The following is a 19,436-nucleotide window of genomic DNA, read 5'->3' on the forward strand; positions in this document are numbered from 1 at the left end:
TTTGAATAATGTATTGAATTTGATTTGATTGAATTGAACGATGAGCGTAAATAATTTCAATTCAACACGTTACTGAATCACTCTTTACATTCAGTTGGCGGTGAAAGAAACCAATCACTTTAATTTATCTTATGAATAAAAGATACATTTTTAAATCTTGATGCTCAAATGTTTCCGTTTTTATCTTCGGCGACATTTTAAATGAAGACTAAATTTGAATTAGTCCTTGACGATAATAGATTATAAAAATCTACTTAAGACAATTTTAAAACAGACAGAGATCCTACACATAACTTCCATCTGTGAATCTCAAAGCGTTTTGCGCGTGAGTTTCTTACATGACATAGATGAACTGAGAGAGGATTTTTAAAAACTCAATTCTAAAGACGGTGAGAGAGTGATTGAAAGTTTATACAAATTTTAGTTATTTTTAGAAATATGTTATTAGGGTGTTCAATATCTTATAATCTTCTGTTCATCAGTACACAGACATTTGTTACATGTAATCTTTTAAAAATCTAAATTTTTAAGTGGATGAAGTCAACTTTTAAATTTTGTATAGAAAATCACAAATTTCAAACTAAAAACGTGAAAATTGGTTTAAGTTTCTGAAGAACTTTGAAAGTTAATTAGTCTGAAAGGCAGGTTTTGGCAGTTTTGAATGAATAAAAATTGAATTATGTGGACCGATCTGAAAATAAAAAAAACAAAATATATTATAAACTTTTGATTCTTTAAATGTTTCTGAAGGGACATGCCGTCAGGCTGTGTAAAAAAAGCTTCAAAGTATAAGATTTGTATATTAGGTTAACCGTTTTATAGAAAAACTATTAATCTTCATGTGCATATATTTTTAAAAATGTGATAATAATTTTATTAAATGAAGTATTATCGATCATAAATTAAGAGTAAAATTGTAATCTTATATATAATTTTTTTTTTGACGCTGTATCTGTTGAAGAATAATAGACTCCGGCACTATTTGACCGAACGCCATGATAGCTGTAGCACAACATTATGTGTATTTTTTCACTTTGCCTTTATGTCTTGTATTTATGTTGTAATATAATTTACAATATTTAATTGTTACGACGATATTACAGTGCGAAGTTAGAATGGCGACTGGCCATATAATAATGTATTAATTGACAATGTAGCATATCGAATATCGACTTGTTTCTAGGTGCCATTATGGACAGTGATTTTTGCTTACATTAATAAAAGATAATATTTAGGCACATCACAAAGAAGGTTTTAATAGAGACAATTTTGCTGTAAAGCTCAGCACTTCAGTTTTTATAACGTAACGTGATATGACATAATATATGATATGACATGACATGACAATAGGTTTTCATATTGTTTAGTTAGTTTAGTTTAGCAGACTTGGTCTATTATAATTGAAAAATACTTTTATTAATTTAAAATAGATCTAGAAATCGTTAAAAATAAATATAATCTAGAACAAAGGCCGTAAACCAGAAAACAAAGTTCGAATGAAACGCAGCGAGCGCAAATGAATCTGCCGTTTGAGCAGTCCTCAATTTCAAACTCTCTGAGTTTTACGTAATTGTTATGACGCGGTCTTTGTGATCCAGTGAATCGTAAACGTTTAAAACGATCTAACTGATCTATTGTCATTTTATGAAATCATTCTATTTTTAAATATTTTATTATGAAGAATCCGTTTTTATACCTTTGTTTCTTTCTTCGTTCAGCAATAAAATAACAGTAGTTATAAGTGTCATTTTGAAATTATTATTATTTTTCAAATATGAAATATGGATGGACGTTTCTAAATGTTTATATTAGAAATTATTTAAACAGTGGATCGCGTAACTTAAAAGCTATACCCATTTAATAAAGTATTTTCATGCAGTTAATTCCTATACAAGAAATAAATCTTAGCTCCAAAGATCAATGGCGTATTGGTAATGTATAAAATGATTAATATTTTTTACAGTGCTAATGTGTACGGGCTGTGGTTGCTACACCATTAGGTATAGGGGAATATGAGCATATTCCACATTAACATACAACATTAACAGCCTGTAAATTTCCCACTGCTGGGCTAAAGCCTCCTCTCCCTTTGAGGAGAAGGTTTGGAGCATATTTATGATAATAAATATAACAGCGTGGTGATAACCACGCTGCTCCAAAGCGGGTGTATCTAACACATGTGGCAGGATTTCGTTGAAATTAGATACATGCAGGTTTCTTCAGGATGTTTTCCTTCAGTGCCGAGCACGAGATAATTGATAAATACAAATTAAGCACATGAAAATTTAGTGGTGCTTGCCTAGGTTCGAACTCGCAATCATCGGTTAAGATGCACGCGTTGTAACCACTGGGTCAACACGGCTCTCGTGTTCCACCTACATAAAACATTAAAAAATGCCGGGTGTATTGAAAAATATCAACACTATGAGTGGAACCGTTACATCGCTTTACAAATAAATGTACATATTTGTAAAGCGAGAATTTAAGTGTTTGGGTAAATTTAGGTGTTGAATTTCAAATACTTTATAAAAATAAGTTTGACAGAAATAGTATTTACTGTCTCGCATGCATCTAATTCTATGATTAAAGTTCTGCATCAGGAATTTTATGTATATGTAGTTCCTTGTATCGTTGATAGTGAAATGTTTGGGCTTACTTATGTTCGGTCTGCAGTGCAGTTGTTTAGTGTTAGTCTGCGTTGAAAGTTTTCAGGTTTGCTTTGGGGTGAAGTTAATTGTATCCTGTTTTTGTTACATGTATCTGTAGCGATAAGTGAACATTTATAAGATAATATTCTACGTTTTCCTTTTCATTGCTAGATTGCCATTCCGTTCGTTTATTTTGGTATTACATATATGTATATATTTCCAAAAAATCTGAACCTTTTTCGAAACTTTATTTTATTTATGATTTACCTTTTTAATGAAATATTAATAAGTATAATAGTAGTAGATTTTATATATTTTTTTTTTGATTTCCCTTCGACGATAAAATCATGTACCGTTAGTTCGACAATATAGCTCATCTTACCTTATCCACAGGCATGGAAGGGCACGCGCGGCACAAGTTCCAGAATGAGCCGATCATCTGGTGGCAGCCGTCCGGCTCGGTGTGGCTCGGTTACTCCGAAGCTTTACGCCCACCGGGGCTGGAGCATGTGATGCTGCTATAAATAAAAAAATAAAAATTAGGTTTATAATTAGGTACGGCTTTGTGTAAGCCCCCTTATATATATATATATATATAGATATATACATATATATAGTTATGCAAAAGGTTAACAGATGTGTAAATGGGCTGTGTTCACCAGCATATAGACATTGGTGCTGTAAGAAATATTAACCACTCAACCACATCACTCCAATGCGCCGCCTTGGGAACCTTGGGAGCTACGATGAAAAGTCTCTTATGTCTGTAGTTACACTGGCTCACTCACACTTCAAACTGGAATACAACAATACTGAGTATTATAACTTGGCTGTATGTTATATAATGAGTAGGTGGTAGCTACTTAGGGTGGTTTTGGTGGTAAAGCTTTTTGCAAGAGCCAGTGTAACTGTAGGCACAATGAACATAACATTATAGCTCCCAAGGTTGCTGGTGAATTGGCGATGTAAGGAATAGTAATTTTTTTTACGATGGCAATGTTTATGGTCAATGGTTATGACTCACCATTGGGTGGGTCATTTGCTTGTTTGCCTACCTATGCTATAACAAAATCCTATAAGAATAATAAAATTCCGATATGAGATATAATTGAATCTTTGAAAAGCCTTTGAACGTATTGATCACATTAATATTTATTTTAATTAGAGGTAAAAATCGTGGCTGTTATTTAAAAAAAATAAATTCACAAGTTTATTTAATTTAATGAAGCATTTCATCAAATCATGAATTTTATACAGAGTCATATAAGACTAATTTTAATAATAAAACGGTGTTCCTCAAGAACCTATTGTTGGGCCTTTGTTTTATTACACATTCGAATAGCTACAGACTTTGCTGTTGAAACACTTGGACCTAAGATTAGTAGTGCAAAAAGCTTCATAAAAAAAAATAACACAACGCCTTATTGTCTCTACTGGTGATAGTGAAGAGTATTCCTGGTTTATTTTTTGGAGATTTAAATTGCGATTCAACGGGGAAATGCTGCTAGGATTTTTGACACCATTCCATGCGGTCATGATTTACACAGTAACTTTTTTTATTCATATTTGTATATATTTAAGGACTTTATGGTAATAATTCTTATGTAAATAAATAAACTAAGATAAAGCCCGATTTATGGTTAAATAATAAGATAAAGCATCGAAATATTTCACAGTTATACTTCGTAACTTAATATTACCTTTACACGCGGCTAAAATTAAACGTTAAATACTCTTCAGACCTCGCCGGCTTAAAAGTTAAAAGGTTAACCTCAAAGAAAAATTATGAGACGTCTAAAAACGGGCATTTCCTATTTAACTCGTAGTATTTTTTTATTTATGCTATTGATGCTTATAAAATCGACTTGCTTGTGGATTCTGAAACTGCAGTCAAGTAGAGGTTAAGTGGTAAGGTGTACATTATATAACTTTATACATGACTAAGGCGTGCTCTTGATTTGTTGGTTTAAATGAGTGATATTCTCACAAATACACACACTTGAATTAATTTGTGAGTATCACCAATATAAATTTTTCTTGTGTTTCTAGCTTACACTTCAACCGAAACAGACATGCAAAACATTGATGTTTAACGATTGAAAAAGTAAACTGGATAAAGTAAAGTAACAGTCGATAAATGAACTGCTGCTGGGCCAAGGCCTCTTCTCACTTTTAAGAAGGTTTGGAGCTTATTCCACCACGCTTCTCCAATGTGGGTGTGGTGGATACAAATATGGCAGAATTTCATTGAAATCAGTTACATGCAGATTTTCTCAGGGTGTTTTTCTTCACACTTTCGAACACAAACTAAGCACATGAAAAACAGCGTGCTTGCTTGGGCACATCCACGACCATCGGTTAACATACATATGTTCTAACCACTACACACCTCGGACTGGACAGTATCATTTAATTTATAACTATTCTTATTTAAATCACTGAGCCAAAAAAGTTAGTCCAGCTCTGTGATATTGAAAGAGAATTCCATTATTGATTTCCAGCAAAATATTATAAATTATTTTCTTAAACACAACAACTCATAAGTCTAGTACAGGATTTTCGCTAACATTTCACGTGTTATGATCGTACGAAAATAGCGAAATATAAAAATTGCAATCACAGGAGCTCAGCCAAATAGCAGTTGTGAAACATTGCTTTTTGGTGTTTTAGTGATCGTTGCACACAGAAATACGTTTAACTTTATCGTTCATTCAAAAAACAAATCATTTCGACAAAACTTTGTGAATGTATATTATATAATGTAATAGAAATGGCTTCGACACAGATTATCATGAAAGTTGACATTTAGAACGTATGTACTTTCTACGCTGGTAATCATCACTCATCTATACATACAATAAAATTGTAGTGTCTGTTTGTAATATTAAAATAACCCATTTTTATTAAATGCATACATATACACGATACATATTATACACGGTACATATACCAAAATAACATTTTTTACAATTTTTGTCTGTCTGTCTGTCTGTCGCTCTTTCACTGCCAAACCAATGAACCGATTTTAACGAAATTCGGTATGAAGCAAACTTGAACTCTAAGGAAGGGCATAGGGTACTTTTTTGCCTAACACATGACAACTAACCCCTAAAACGCGAGCGAAGCCGCGGACGTCAACTAGTTTTATATACGATTACATTAACAAATTATTAGTCTCATATTATTCCGCAGTTTCCTTCACCGTTTGAACAGGAACAGGAAATATTTATGTTTGGTCAACAACTGAATGTTTGGTAGTATGAGAACTGAGGTCTGTTCAATTAATAAAGTACAAAGTATCTACTTAATTAACTTTCTTTAGTAATTTAATTAGTGAAATAAATATGAACAGGAAACTTAACGATTACACCTCTGTGTTTGATGAATGCGATATTCAACATTCAAATGAACCCTTCGTTCTCTAAGGACTTAAGTGAACTTCAACCTTTAGAAGTTTAATTAGGAAACAGGCGTCTGATTTTTTTTTCACTTTGAATTACAATCGTATTTATTTACATGAAGGCTAGTCGCTAGATATAAGGCAACAGATTTCGAAGTTCTGGATTTAAGCCTCAGTTCGGATCGATAAAAGGTTATTAGGTTTTTTTGTCGAAAAATTCTCGGTAAGCCCGGAGCCTGTAAGTTGGAAATATGTACAGTCTTGTGCTCGAAAAGCACGTGAAGCCGTTAGTCCTGTGCCTGAAATCTTTCCGGTCGTGTTGGATTTCCCGTCTCATCGGATCATGGGAGTGAGGAGGAGAGTGCACCTGTCTTCACGCACACCGTATGTAGCTGGGTGTACCCTCTAAACAAGAATTCAAAATAGATTTACAAATCATGACCGAGAGAAGTGATGTCAAGATATGCCAAGGTACTACTAACCACTAAGGAATTTTCTGTTTATTATATTATTTAATGAACTAGAATATTCAGGAGACATAAGACGTGCCCAATCTGTCACATTTTTTAGACTTTTACCAAAAATTTATAGCTGTAAACTTGTTTTTTAAGTATTTAACTATCCTACCTAAAGACCTAAATGACCTTTAACTTATTGACCCGCAGTGGTATTCTGTAAGAACAACTTTCGTATATCACTCGTGTAATGGTGAAAACTAACTTACAATGATACGATCTAGTCTAGAGGATTAATAAGGTTGGGCTTTGAATTTCCGTCTTTGCCTATGTAGGTACGACTGGCATTGCGAAGGTTTAGAGTAGAAATAGTACCAGGCGAACAGAGTTAAAGAGAAGCTTTGTATGTACATAATTAACTAATCGATAACACCCTTAATACGATTAATAGCGATCCCAGTGTATAGGCATTAGAGTTTAATAAATTGCTTTATTGACGGTCAAACGTTCAGGATCTGAAGGGTTCGATAATGGCTTCGGAATATCAAATTATATTCAAACTTTCAATTTATTTCGCTTCCTGTGTGCTTCATTTTGGTCGTGCTGGGTTTGGTGAAATAATTTTGTAAATTGTATCGTATCTCCTTCGCCCTCTTAATATGCTTCTATGAGGATATAAGTTACCTAAAATATATAGATTTTTTGGTTCATTATCACTTATTTGGTTGTAGCCGCGTGATGTATGTAATTATAATGTATTTTTTTTCATTCGATTATGATCAGTTTTTAAATGTTTTAGACCCTATTCATCTCCAACAACAACATTAACAGCCTGTAAATTTCCCACTGTTGGGCTAAGGCCTCCTCTCCCGTAGAGGAGAAGGTTTGGAGCATATTCCACCACGCTGCCCTAATGCGGATTGGTGAAATACACATGTGGCAGAATATCGGTGAAATTAGATTCATGCAGGTTTCCTCACGTAGTTTTCCTTCACTGCCGATCACGAGATGATTTATAAACACAAATTAAGCACATGAAAATTCAGTGTTGTTTGCCTGAGTTTGAACCTGCAATCATCGGTTTAGATGCACGCGTTTTAAGTGGACCATATCGGCATATTCCTCTCCGAATAAAGGAAAATAAGGAAAACTTGATATCTACCTTAACCTCCCTCACCTTTAAGCTTACCTACGATGTACTTTAAGCCCCTTAGGATTTTACCTTAACTACCTTAAAATATGTTTTTTTATTTCATGCAGACGTATAGACAGATGGGCATTATATAGAGATGGTCATAGAACGTGGCATTTTAACTTCACTTGAATCGCCATAGAATCTGAGATGTATATGTCCTCATCTATACATAAATATCATAAAAGTGTCTGTTTGTAATATAAAAATAGCCGCTTTTCTCTAAATGCATATGTATGTATACACGGCACATATACCACAATAACATTTATTACAATTTTTGTCTGTCTGTCTGTTTGTTCCGGCTAATCTCTGGAACGGCTGGACCGATTTTGACGGGACTTTCATTGGCAGATAGCTGATGTAATAAGGAGTAAATTAGGCCACAATTATATATAACTTTTTGTGAAATTCAAACGCGCACGTGGTCGCGGGCAAGGCTAGTATATAAAATATAATAAATAGGAGAAAAAGCTGGCTCTACATATTATGCAGTGTAATTTTCATGTAAGTATATTGGTTTAGTAAATATTTTCAGTTAGGTATTCTCAAACGTCTCCTCATTTAGTAGAATAGATTATGGATTACTAGTTTTCGCCTGTGGCTAGACATTGGGGCCGTAAAAAAAGTAATCAACGATTCCTTACATCGTCCATGCGTTACCGACCGTGGGAACTAAGTTATAGAGTTAAGGTCCTCAGTGCCTGTTACACTGGTACGCTCACCATTCAAACCAGAACACAACCATACTAAGTATTAATGTTTGGTAGTAGAATATACGTATGATGAGTGGGTGGTACTACCAAGTGATTTATTGTGCATTAATGTTTTTATTTCTAGGCAGCATCGCAATCTTAATCATATGATTAATAATTAATTATTGATGAATATATGAGCCGAGATGGCCCAGTGGTTAGAACGCGTGCATCTTAACCGATGATTTCGGGTTCAAACCCAGGCAGGCACCACTGAATTTTCATGTACTTAATTTGTGTTTATAATTCATCTCGTGCTCGGCGGTGAAGGAAAACATCGTGAGGAAACCTGCATGTGTTTAATTTCAACGAAATTCAGCCACATGTGTATTCCGCCAACCCGCATTGGAGCAGCGTGGTGGAATATGCTCCAAACCTTCTCCCCAAAGGGAGAGGAGGCCTTTAGCCCAGCAGTGGGAAATTTACAGGCTGCTAATGCTAATGCAGTATACATATGCAAATACAAGATTGCTTTGCGTTTGAAACTTCTTGATTGACTCTGGATGTGCGCCAGTTGTTATCAAGGAAGAAGAAACATACGAGTTTGTAAGCGGGACAACTCGAACAAACTGCGCAGATAATCTTTGACGAAGCGTTTTGCTCTTCGTCGGTTTCAAATATCATGTATTCTGCGTGGTCAGGGTGTTTGCTTGGACACTGTGATATTCTCCAAACATGCTGTCGTATACGGATATATGTTGCATGTTGCCGTCCAACGAACTGATATGTTGACACGACAAACAACGCTACGAAGCACAACGAAACGTTTATTGTGATAAATTACGTGGCGTAGTGTAGTTCAACTTATATATATATATAATTTTGATTTACGTTATTCTATTTGCGATAATTTTAACCCCCATATGCATGATGCAAAAGTTAACCATTTTTGAGTTATAACGTTTTTTAGATCTTTTTAAAATAAGTCAAAAATGCAACTTAAAAATTTATTTAAAAAAAAGTATGAATGAAAATCTATTTTTTTGTTAATATTAAAACAATAATTATCGGTGCAAATTAAAAAATTCGAGACGGAAAAAGATATTTCAATTATTTTTTTCCACAAAAGTGCCTTAAAAACAAAAGAAATCGTTATGAAACTTGTCCTGCAGATTATTTTAAAAACATAACCGTTTTATCAGCTCTCCAAAAATGTATAACAACTAGGAATTTATTTCAAAACAACCGAAATAAAATGACCACAAAGGACGCTGGCAGAATTTCGTGGTACAAGTGACCAGATACATAAGTACGTGTGAATGATTTTCATCGATCATCCTGGTTTTTCTAGTATTAATTTCTTCTCTTTTTTTATGATATCGGTAGGCGGAAGAGCAAATGGGCCACCTGATGATAAGTGGTCACCACCGCCCATAGACAATGGCGTTGTAAGAAATATTAACCATTCCTTACATCACCAATGCGCCACCAACCTTGTGAACCAAGATGTTACGTCCCTTGTGCCTTTAGTTACACTGGCTTACTAACCCTTCAAACCGGAACACAAAAATACTGAGTACTGCTGTTTGGTGGTGGAATATCTGATGAGTGGGTGGTACCTACCCAGACGGGCTTGCACAAAGCCCTACCACCAAGTATAGAAGATAATGAATACAAGATAAATTATAAACATCAATTATGCACTTGGATATCCAGCGGTGCAAACCGTTAGTTAAGATTGAAGTGACGTCATTATAAAATTAATCACTAAAAAAATCCGATTTGTCAAGTTTCATTCTAAGATTATAAAAACCTTATACTCGATCCAACGAGCTACCACGGCGTGAACGTGGCAAATACTATTGCTCACATGGAGTAATCTCGAAATTGCATTACAAAATAGCGAGTATTCCCATGGGAGTGCCGGCGAAATTACTTAATCTGTATTTTCAGGGAATTTCAAATAAATAATCCAATCGTTGATAGCTGTATGTTTGATATGTTGAAATTAACATTGGACCGATATTCGTACACGAAATTGTAAATAATACATAATATATGATATATTGACGACCTCCGTGGTCGAGTAGTGTGTACACCGGTTTTCATGGGTACGCCACTCCGAGGTCCCGGGTTCGATTCCCGGCCGAGTCGATGTAGAAAAAGTTCGTTAGTTTTCTATATTGTCTTGGGTCTGGGTGTATGTGGTACCGTCGTTACTTCAGATTTTCCATAACACAAGTGCTTTAGCTACTTACATTGGGATCAGAGTAATGTATGTGATGTTGTCCAATATTTATTTATTTATATAATATAATAACAAATACATACACATAATATAATATCAAATTAAAATGTACTTTGAAGATGGCTCATTCATTTAAATATGAAACACTAGCCGAACCTGCGGCTTTAACCGAGCGAAATTTATAAAACACAAATTTCCACCCCCGTTTTAGACATTTACGGGTGGAGTTTTGTGAAATCTGAAAGTGGTAAATTCTTAGCGGATGTCTACACCTATAATTAAATAATTAACTAGTCAGTAATTACACAAGTACTGTTCTTGTTAACTAAGCTAGGTATATGTTTTTTAAAGCATGCTAGGTTTACATCCAGAAGACTGCAACTTAATAACACTCTGTTTAGCTTAGATTTTATTTTGTATGCACTAGTTGTAAGTCAGTTTTGTAAACTTAAAAAAAAAAAAAATATAAGGAACCTACCTGTTAAATTTCAAGTTTGTAGGTGTTATAGTTTCTGAGATTTATTTTAGTTCGAAACTACTGATTAATCACGAATCATTGAGTGGTATTTTGCTTTGATATATATATCAAATATCAGATTACCTGTAATATAAATTCTATTGAGGGGAACCAACAAGAAGGTAACAAGTCACTCTCCCATCAATTAAATTACATAGCTTTACTAATTGCATACAATTACTTTATTTGAATATGCATGAAAATCAAAAAATATTAGCTGTTTATCTTTAATTATATTATAAATACGAAAGTGACTCTGTCTGTTGCTCTTATTCATGATGTACTGTTTGTTTACAACAAAAAACTTATTATAAAATAAACTTTTAACGAGCACTACGCCTTATTTGATAATGTTTTTTTAATAATTAATTCTTAAACTTATTGAATAGAGAATCTAATATATATAAATCAATAACTTTTTATTCTATCTTGATAAAGAATTACACAACAAATGTATCATTTTCATAAATCTCGACAAAAAAATGTAAAAATAATGCGAAATAAAAAATATATCAGGCCAAGCACAACAAATCAGAAGAACAAAAAAACGTGACCTTTAAAAGATGAATATTTTCCAAGTTACAATGATAGTGCACATGTATAAAATGCCATTCCGGCTGTATACTCTATTTCCAAGAGTTAACGAAACAAAAAAAAAAAGCATTTGAAATATAAATATTCCACAAGTTAATGAATATTATATTATAATGTTGCCCTCATTCGAATAACACTCGAACGAGTATTGTTCCATTTGAATTAAATTCATCTCACTGGTCACGGCGTAATTACGCAGTGAAAACAAGAACAAATTGAACACATATTTAATTAATGTAATTTATTATTGATAGTTAATTGAATTTGTATTCAAATTATATTGACAGCTATTAATATTGACAATATGTAACTGACTTTAAGTAAGCCGGGACATTGGCGATATAATCTGTGCCTTAAAAAAAAGTCAACTAGCATTTGTAAAAGGAATAGGTTCTTGGATTGATATTAAAAGGACTGAGTCCAGATTGTATCAGTTAATACCAGTTGGTAAATTAGTTTTAGTGTTCGTTGAGGATTTTCTTATGGCGTTTGACGTCATTATTTTGTCATAAGTTTGATGTTTCATTGTTTTTTTGGGTCATTTTCCAAATTCTATTACGTTGCGTTTCTTATCTCTGAATTCTTGGTTCTATCGGAATGAAAATTTTACAAATTGTATTTTGTGATTATAATTTTTTTATAAATAATTTTTTGCATCAAAGTATTTTTAATTTCCTTCATAGCTATACACTCACGATTCAAAATCACTTCCGGTCGTAATTGCGGCCAACAAAACGTAAGCGAGATTCAGAAAATGTTATTCTAAAAAAATTTTGGTGTAAAAAATGATTGCGTGTTGTATAGGTTTACACTAGTAATAATAGATTGGAACTAGCAGAGAGGAATTAGGTTATAGGTAAGCAGAGGCTGTCGTAAGTTTCAGGTATAAAAGAGCCTATGCGTTCAAGCTGCCTTCATGCTAAATTTCATCAAATTCGATTCAGTGGTTTTGCCGTGGAAATAAATTTGACAGAAAGATAGAGTTGCTTTCGCAGTTATAATATTAGCACACATATCTTACATGGTTAACCACCTGAAGTCGTGTAAGAGTATTTGTCTGTACCATACTCTGTACCTAAAATTTCACAAAAAAACAAATTTCATATTTTTGCAACTGAACCCAGGAAAACAAAGTATAGATGTTTGGCAATAGAACTTATTAATTTATATAAAGAAGTGAGTTGTACCAATCCAGATTATATTTTAGTGACCTAAATCTGTCTAGATTAACTAGTAATTATTATAGAATATCATAATGATATGACATAATCATATGATCTTGAGTTCTCTAGCCGGTATATTTGCTCTGTGCAAATATTTACTCTCATCGAGGAGAAGGATTTACTTAATCCACTATCTGGCTTTTCGAAGAAAGGAACTTCAATTCAATTAAATTCTTAGCTTAATGGCTTTAAGTTATGCCAACAGGGTACCGAAGAAACTTATCAGTGAAAGATAAAACGATTTCATAACTTAGTACTAGTTCGTTGTCATTTTTCATATTTTGTAGTATTCTGAAGTAATATATATGTAGGATCAAAGGTCGTTGGTACAGTTTTTATCTTAGAGTGGAGACTGTGGAAGTCATTGATCGATAAACTCAGTGTAGGTCGCTTTCCAGTCAGATGATGATGACCTGAAGAAAGTTAGACATGACTGACAACAGTAGACTAAGAGCTGAGAATTATGGCGATCCATTGGAGAGATCTTCGTCCATCAGTGAACTGAGACAGAAGTAAAAGCATGTCGTCACTTGCATGATGTATGAAGTTGTCTATTTCATCGAACTGCATACCTATGTCATCACTTTTATTGTGATGTCCTGTCTTTCTCGTACTTTTTTATGGCATAGATTGGCGGACGAGCATATGGACCACCTGATGGTCACCATCCATAGACAATGGCGCTGAAAGAAATATTAACCATTCCTTACATCGCCAATGCACCAACCTTGGGAAATGTGCCTGTAGTTACACTGGCTCACTCACCTTTCAAACCAGAACACAACAATACTAAGTACTGTTATTTGGCGGTGGAATATCTGAAAGGTACCTACCCGGACGGTTACCTATCAAAAATAAATGTTAAATAATAATATTTGTACATTTTTAATACGTTACTTACATATGTAATTGTTAAATTAAATCTAATAAAAAACAATTTATGGTATCTTTTGTTTCTACGTAAAAATATAAAATTCAATGGAATGGAAAGTTGCGTTTTCACGAATTTCTTGGAAGTTTTTAGTTTTGCTAACATTTTTCAGGGTATTGGAATCCTTCGGAAAGTAGATTATGTTGTAGCAAATAACTTTAAGGTTTTCATGATGTTAGGTATTCGGTTTTAAGTTAATTTGTTATTTCAAGTTAATGAAGACTCCTGGAATATTTAAAATTAGCTTGAAGAAAATTTTTAAATGTAAGCTTTTATAATTAGTTATTATAAAAAGTTTAAATAGATATGATTATATACTCTATTAGAGAAAAAAATGCTTATAATAATTTTCGACGGTAGATGTGTTATTTGATTTATTCAATAAACCTGATATGGAATTATGGATTGTGGAATTTATTGAAAAAAAGCACTGGCCAAAGCTGAGAGGCCGAGAAAAATTATCTTCCAATTTTTGAAGTAATCTTGTATAGTACTTAAAGAATTCCACCTTAACCAAGATAAATATTTATTTAAAGTAACAATTTTATCAGGATTGAATATCCAGATCTTCATATAGTTAGATTCTCTGTATTCGTTAAATCAATGTGCAAATTCAACTAGACGTGTAAAGGCTCTTTTATGAAAGGTAATTTTGCATAACAACAAAACGCGAAATTTCCAACGTTTCGGCTTGAATACAATGCACAGTATCATTTATATAAACTAAGTAAGAAATACGAGTATTATTTAATATCCCCTCTAATGTTTTTTCTTCCAGGATAAAAATCACCTTTATTCTATTCCAGATTATAATCAATCTATTTGCTAATTTCATAGATATGGTCAGCTTTATTCGGATCTGTTCAGCTTTTCTGCTGTGATTGAGTGATCCATCCTTCTAAATTTCTCATTCATAATATTTTTAAGAAAACATTGTCTTACTAACACTATATGGGCTAGTCTCGAAGTAAAAGTTTTTATTATTATTATTTATTTTAATATTAGTAAGATAGCAAATTTCAGCCTAATTTATGATTCGATTAGAATTATTAAATTACTGGCTAAACCTGCGGCTTCACTTGACCCCTGTTTTACCCCCTTAGGGGTGGAGTTTCGTAAAATAAGGAAATCTTAGCGGATGTCTACACCCTATAAGGAACCTACCTGCCAAATTTCAAGTTGGTAACACCTACTAATATTTTCCGAGTATTTTGTGATTGATCAGTGTGTGGTATTTCGCTTTAATATATATAGATTTCTATTGAAAAATTTTCAATCCATCCAAGATTTAACTAGATATAATTAAACTTCATGTTGTATCGAATAAATAGCAGAAAATTTTGAAAAGCTTCACTTCATGTGGCACTCGCGTCTGGAACCTATTACATAAAATAGGGGATCACTGAGCCAAGCTGGGATTGATATTGTTCTTGGTACCCTGAACTGATACATTAAGGCATTAGAAGCGTTGGCTTTCTAAACTCTTGGCGTTCCATATTAGAGGGCACCGTTATGGTAGTGTTTTCTAGTGGGTAGTATGGCAATCAGCTATGAGCCCACCTAAAACACCAATGATTACCGTAGGGAAGATGTATTTAAAAAAAACCACCATTTCCATTTCACAGGTAAGATACGAATTTATACCCAGAGGAACATATAAAATGAATTGAAAATGAAAAAAAAATATTCTACCGCTATACAGCAATACTAAGGATTATTGTGTTGCAGTTTGCAGGGTAAGTACATCAGTACAGACCTTATATCTTGGTTCTCAAGGCTGGCGGTGCATTGACGATGTGAGGGATAGTTAAGAAATCTTAAATTGCTAGGTCTATAGCCAGTGGTACTATAAGCACCTACTATCAGGTGGCCCATTTGCCGGTATGCCGATAATAACTTAAAAACACCTCAGATATATAAGGATTCTAGTCGTTTAGTTAATGTCCCCGTATTAGACAATATAATTTATACTCTAGACATAGGAAGGAAGGAAGGTTCATTAGTTTTAGAGTTTACCCTCTACATACAAACAAACAATTTTATACTATAAAGGTAACGTTTTCAATCACTATTTCTTGGTAATGTGTTTCACGCCTTAACGGATTTCTTACTTTATCGCTTATAAGGATTCTAGTCGTTTGTAGTTCTTAATTATATAAAAAGTACAAAACCAATTTCGTTTTAATGTCCCAGTGGACAAAGGCCTTTTATTGAGTATATGTAGGTATACATGTGGCTGAATGTGTTTCAACAACTGGAGGTTTTCTCATGACGTTTTTCTTAAACGCCGACCTGAGTTATTCCCCCAATGTCATGAACTGAGCCATCTTATATTATATCACAACTTTTTATGATTATTAAGATTATAATGAGACCAAGTAAGTCGATTTTTTGTTTTATCTGAATACTGAATCTGAAGTTGTATCAAGATGATTTCGACTAGATCTCTTTCAATAGGAAATATGATGATATTAATAGCCAGGTGCATTTTCTATTACCTCGGTCTCATTCAAATTCAAATTCGATGGGATGGCAAATCCAATAAGACTGAAGAGTTCAGCCGCAGAACTATCGGCTTTAGACGCTTTCTAAAGCATGGGTGTGTACACATTTTAAACTTCAAGAAAAACCCAAGAACTATTTACAGGCTCTATTTTTGTTTTCAAAGTTTAGAATCCAGGATTTTTGGCGTCATATCTAGTTCAATGAATATATTTCCGAAATATGTATGTTAGCACTGCTAATGGTCGGAGCGTGAAGCGTGTAAAATCTTTTTCAATAAACTTTACTATCTCCATTCTTAAGCTTTTAATAAAAATATGCCATTAACTCAACAATGAACAAATTCAATTTTATTTTCGGAACAAAAAAATGCTTGTCGTCGATATCCGATAAAGAGGTTCAATAGAAGGTCAAGAAATTTCCTAGTTTCAAGGTCATTAGCCTCAAATTGTCCGCAGTAGGCGAAAATATGTAACTAACATTAAATAGAATTAAGGAGAACTATTATTAATCGTCTAGCTACTGCCTGTATTTGAATCTTAAATCGAATAAAAACATTCTATTGAATACAACAAAAAGCAATACGATAAAAAAACCTAGTCAACGACCTCGTGTTTATAACTTTACATTATATATATCGAGAGATAGAAAACTAATCACACGGAGATCGCCATTAAAATGTCACCACGTTTCAGAGTTATTGCCTCATTTAATGATCCCAGGACTGTGGAAAAGGACGAGTGACGTCATAATGTGGTAACGATCCATGACGTCATCCTGCAAGCCATCTCGGCTTAGTCTCGAGATAAGACGCCTACCATACATTACACCATCAACCCCAATTTAATTTTATTTCGTCGCATAAAAGCATCGTTTTTCTCGAATCGTCCGGGACGGGTTGCGGCTGATTTTTAAACATTTTTGGGCTTCTTTTTTTACAAAATGAACGTTTATCACACGGTTAGGACGAAAGTCAGACAAAACATACCCATGGAGAAATTGGTAAGTAATTTTTTTAATAATTATGATATAATTTTATAATTCCCTGTATATTGTTTATATTATTTGTTATATGCACTGCAGTGAAAATAATTCGATGTAAGCAATACGCTTGACATTTCAATGGGGTGGGACAATCAGCTGATATCAATTATCAAATCACGTTAGACACGTAATATTATTAAATCTAAGCATTTTCTTAAATAATATTTGAAAAGATCTATTATTCTAAGCTAAATTACAATAAAAACTCACTATTGTCACAGTAAATTGATTAAAATGGAGTCGAGATAAAAAAAATAAAGATGACACTTACGAAATTCCGTTCCCAGCACACAACAGCACACAAAAAGGAAAAAATTGCTTCGGCTAACGAATCAGGTAAACTGAAATTTAACTTTCGAAACTAAATTTTGAATATAGAATGGATATTTCGTGTCGCGAAGCGCGTTACAGATGTGTTTTTCGCGCTCGGCACCGGCTTGTCGGGCGACTGCCGCAAACTCCGAGAAAAATCAATAGCCACCCCTAGTACGCGCCCGCATGCGGAACTCGCTTCACAACTTAACATCGCTCACCCATTTCCGTATTATGTAACGTTGTTGGAAAGAGACGAATATATATTCTTAGCTACACTCCAAGCAACCCTTTTGCGGAGCTCCAATAAGCGAACTCAAAATGGTGGATGACATTTGACGTTTCGGCGCGAAAAATGACATTTCTGTCAACGATTACCACGCGAGAAATTCGTTTTGAATCGATTTAATTTCTTCATTTTTGTTTGATGTTAATATGAAATCGATATCACAGCCTTGGTTTTGTTTTGTCTTCCTTTTTGACGCATTCGTGTTATCGTGTGTGTCAAAAGCGTTTAATGTTGCCTTTTAAAATTCTTAATAAGAAAATAGTGTTCGTAAATAATTACGATTATGATAAATTAGTATCATCAATCATTTAGGTTTCATGTCTTACAATTCGCATCGGTTCGATATGGTTTTAGATTTGGAATTGAGAGACACGCTTTAATTATAAATCCATATATTGTTTTTTAGTTTTGTGTTTAAATTAAGAACAATTACTTATTTTGACACTTAATATGATTTATTATGTTTTTTTTTTGTAAGTAATATAAAAAGACAGTTCAAAAATATACAGACACAAATGGTTCAATTGTACTCTCAAGAATAAGGAACATTACCTAATAAAGTACTCTTTTGATTATTTGTAAATATTATGATCAGTACGGTCAAAGGTTAACAGTAAGTGCTCTAAATTAGTACTGCAAAAGACATATTTTTTACGTGGCCATGGATGAAGCCGTGTTGCGAGAGCATCCCTTGCGTCCGTTATTCATCTCTGGTTGATTTTTTTTTTATTATAAATTTTATACATTTTTTCATATAAACGTGCTTGATTACGAATGTAAAGCGAACTGTAAATTAAGGTACTTGAAAAAGGTTGCACATCAAAAAGTATTTATGTATTATATGTTATTTTTTCTTTGGCGTCGTTACAGCCTTTTGCGCAATGCAGCTAAGGAGCTCCGATTGAGTTTAACTGCAGTGTTCAATTTTATTTTAAAAGTCATACTCGCTACAAATGTTTATAATTGTATTATCAATATCAAACAGATAGGGATAAATATTGTTTTTTTTTACCGATGACCACATTTTAATCAGCCCAATTACTTTTTTATTTACTTTTTTAGTAAATTATATTAATGTACAAATTTGTTATTGATATTGTTTGAAATGCAATTTAAGGCGAAAAATTATGATACTTTTTTATTGACGAAACAGATTTTTAATAATTATTCTCAAAGTGTAGCAAATTTACATGGGCCATGGTACGTGTATTTACGTTTAAATGTACGTATCTGTGCGTATGTTGACATTTATTTAACAATTACTAAGCTTCCCATTGTTGGTAAATTTTTTTCCATTTACAGAGAAAAATTCAGTGCTTTTAACATAATTGTATCTACAAACAAGAATAATCAAATAAAGAACGAGTGAGCCAGTGTAATTACAGG

General features: G+C 33.3%; 1 protein-coding gene across 6 annotated transcripts in view; it reads right to left on the minus strand.

Moving 5' to 3' along the window:
* Positions 1–17,925, minus strand: part of LOC113392848 (uncharacterized) — a 102,479-nt gene extending 84,554 nt beyond the window's left edge. For 2 of the 6 annotated variants that reach the window (XM_064219229.1, XM_064219230.1), the window contains exons 1-2: positions 17,721–17,917; positions 3,031–3,166 (exon numbers count right to left, since the gene is read on the minus strand). In XM_064219229.1, the coding sequence (XP_064075299.1) occupies positions 3,031–3,087 (57 nt within the window). In that variant the 5' untranslated portion in view covers positions 3,088–3,166; positions 17,721–17,917. Of the gene's footprint in view, positions 1–3,030; positions 3,167–17,720 lie in introns of all 6 variants that reach the window. The other 4 variants (XM_064219231.1, XM_064219228.1, XM_064219226.1 and 1 more) reach the window with 4 other exon arrangements.
* Between the last annotated feature and the right edge of the window lie 1,511 nt (positions 17,926–19,436).

This window comes from Vanessa tameamea, chromosome 26 (genome assembly GCF_037043105.1).
Source record: "Vanessa tameamea isolate UH-Manoa-2023 chromosome 26, ilVanTame1 primary haplotype, whole genome shotgun sequence".
NCBI lineage: Eukaryota > Metazoa > Arthropoda > Insecta > Lepidoptera > Nymphalidae > Vanessa > Vanessa tameamea.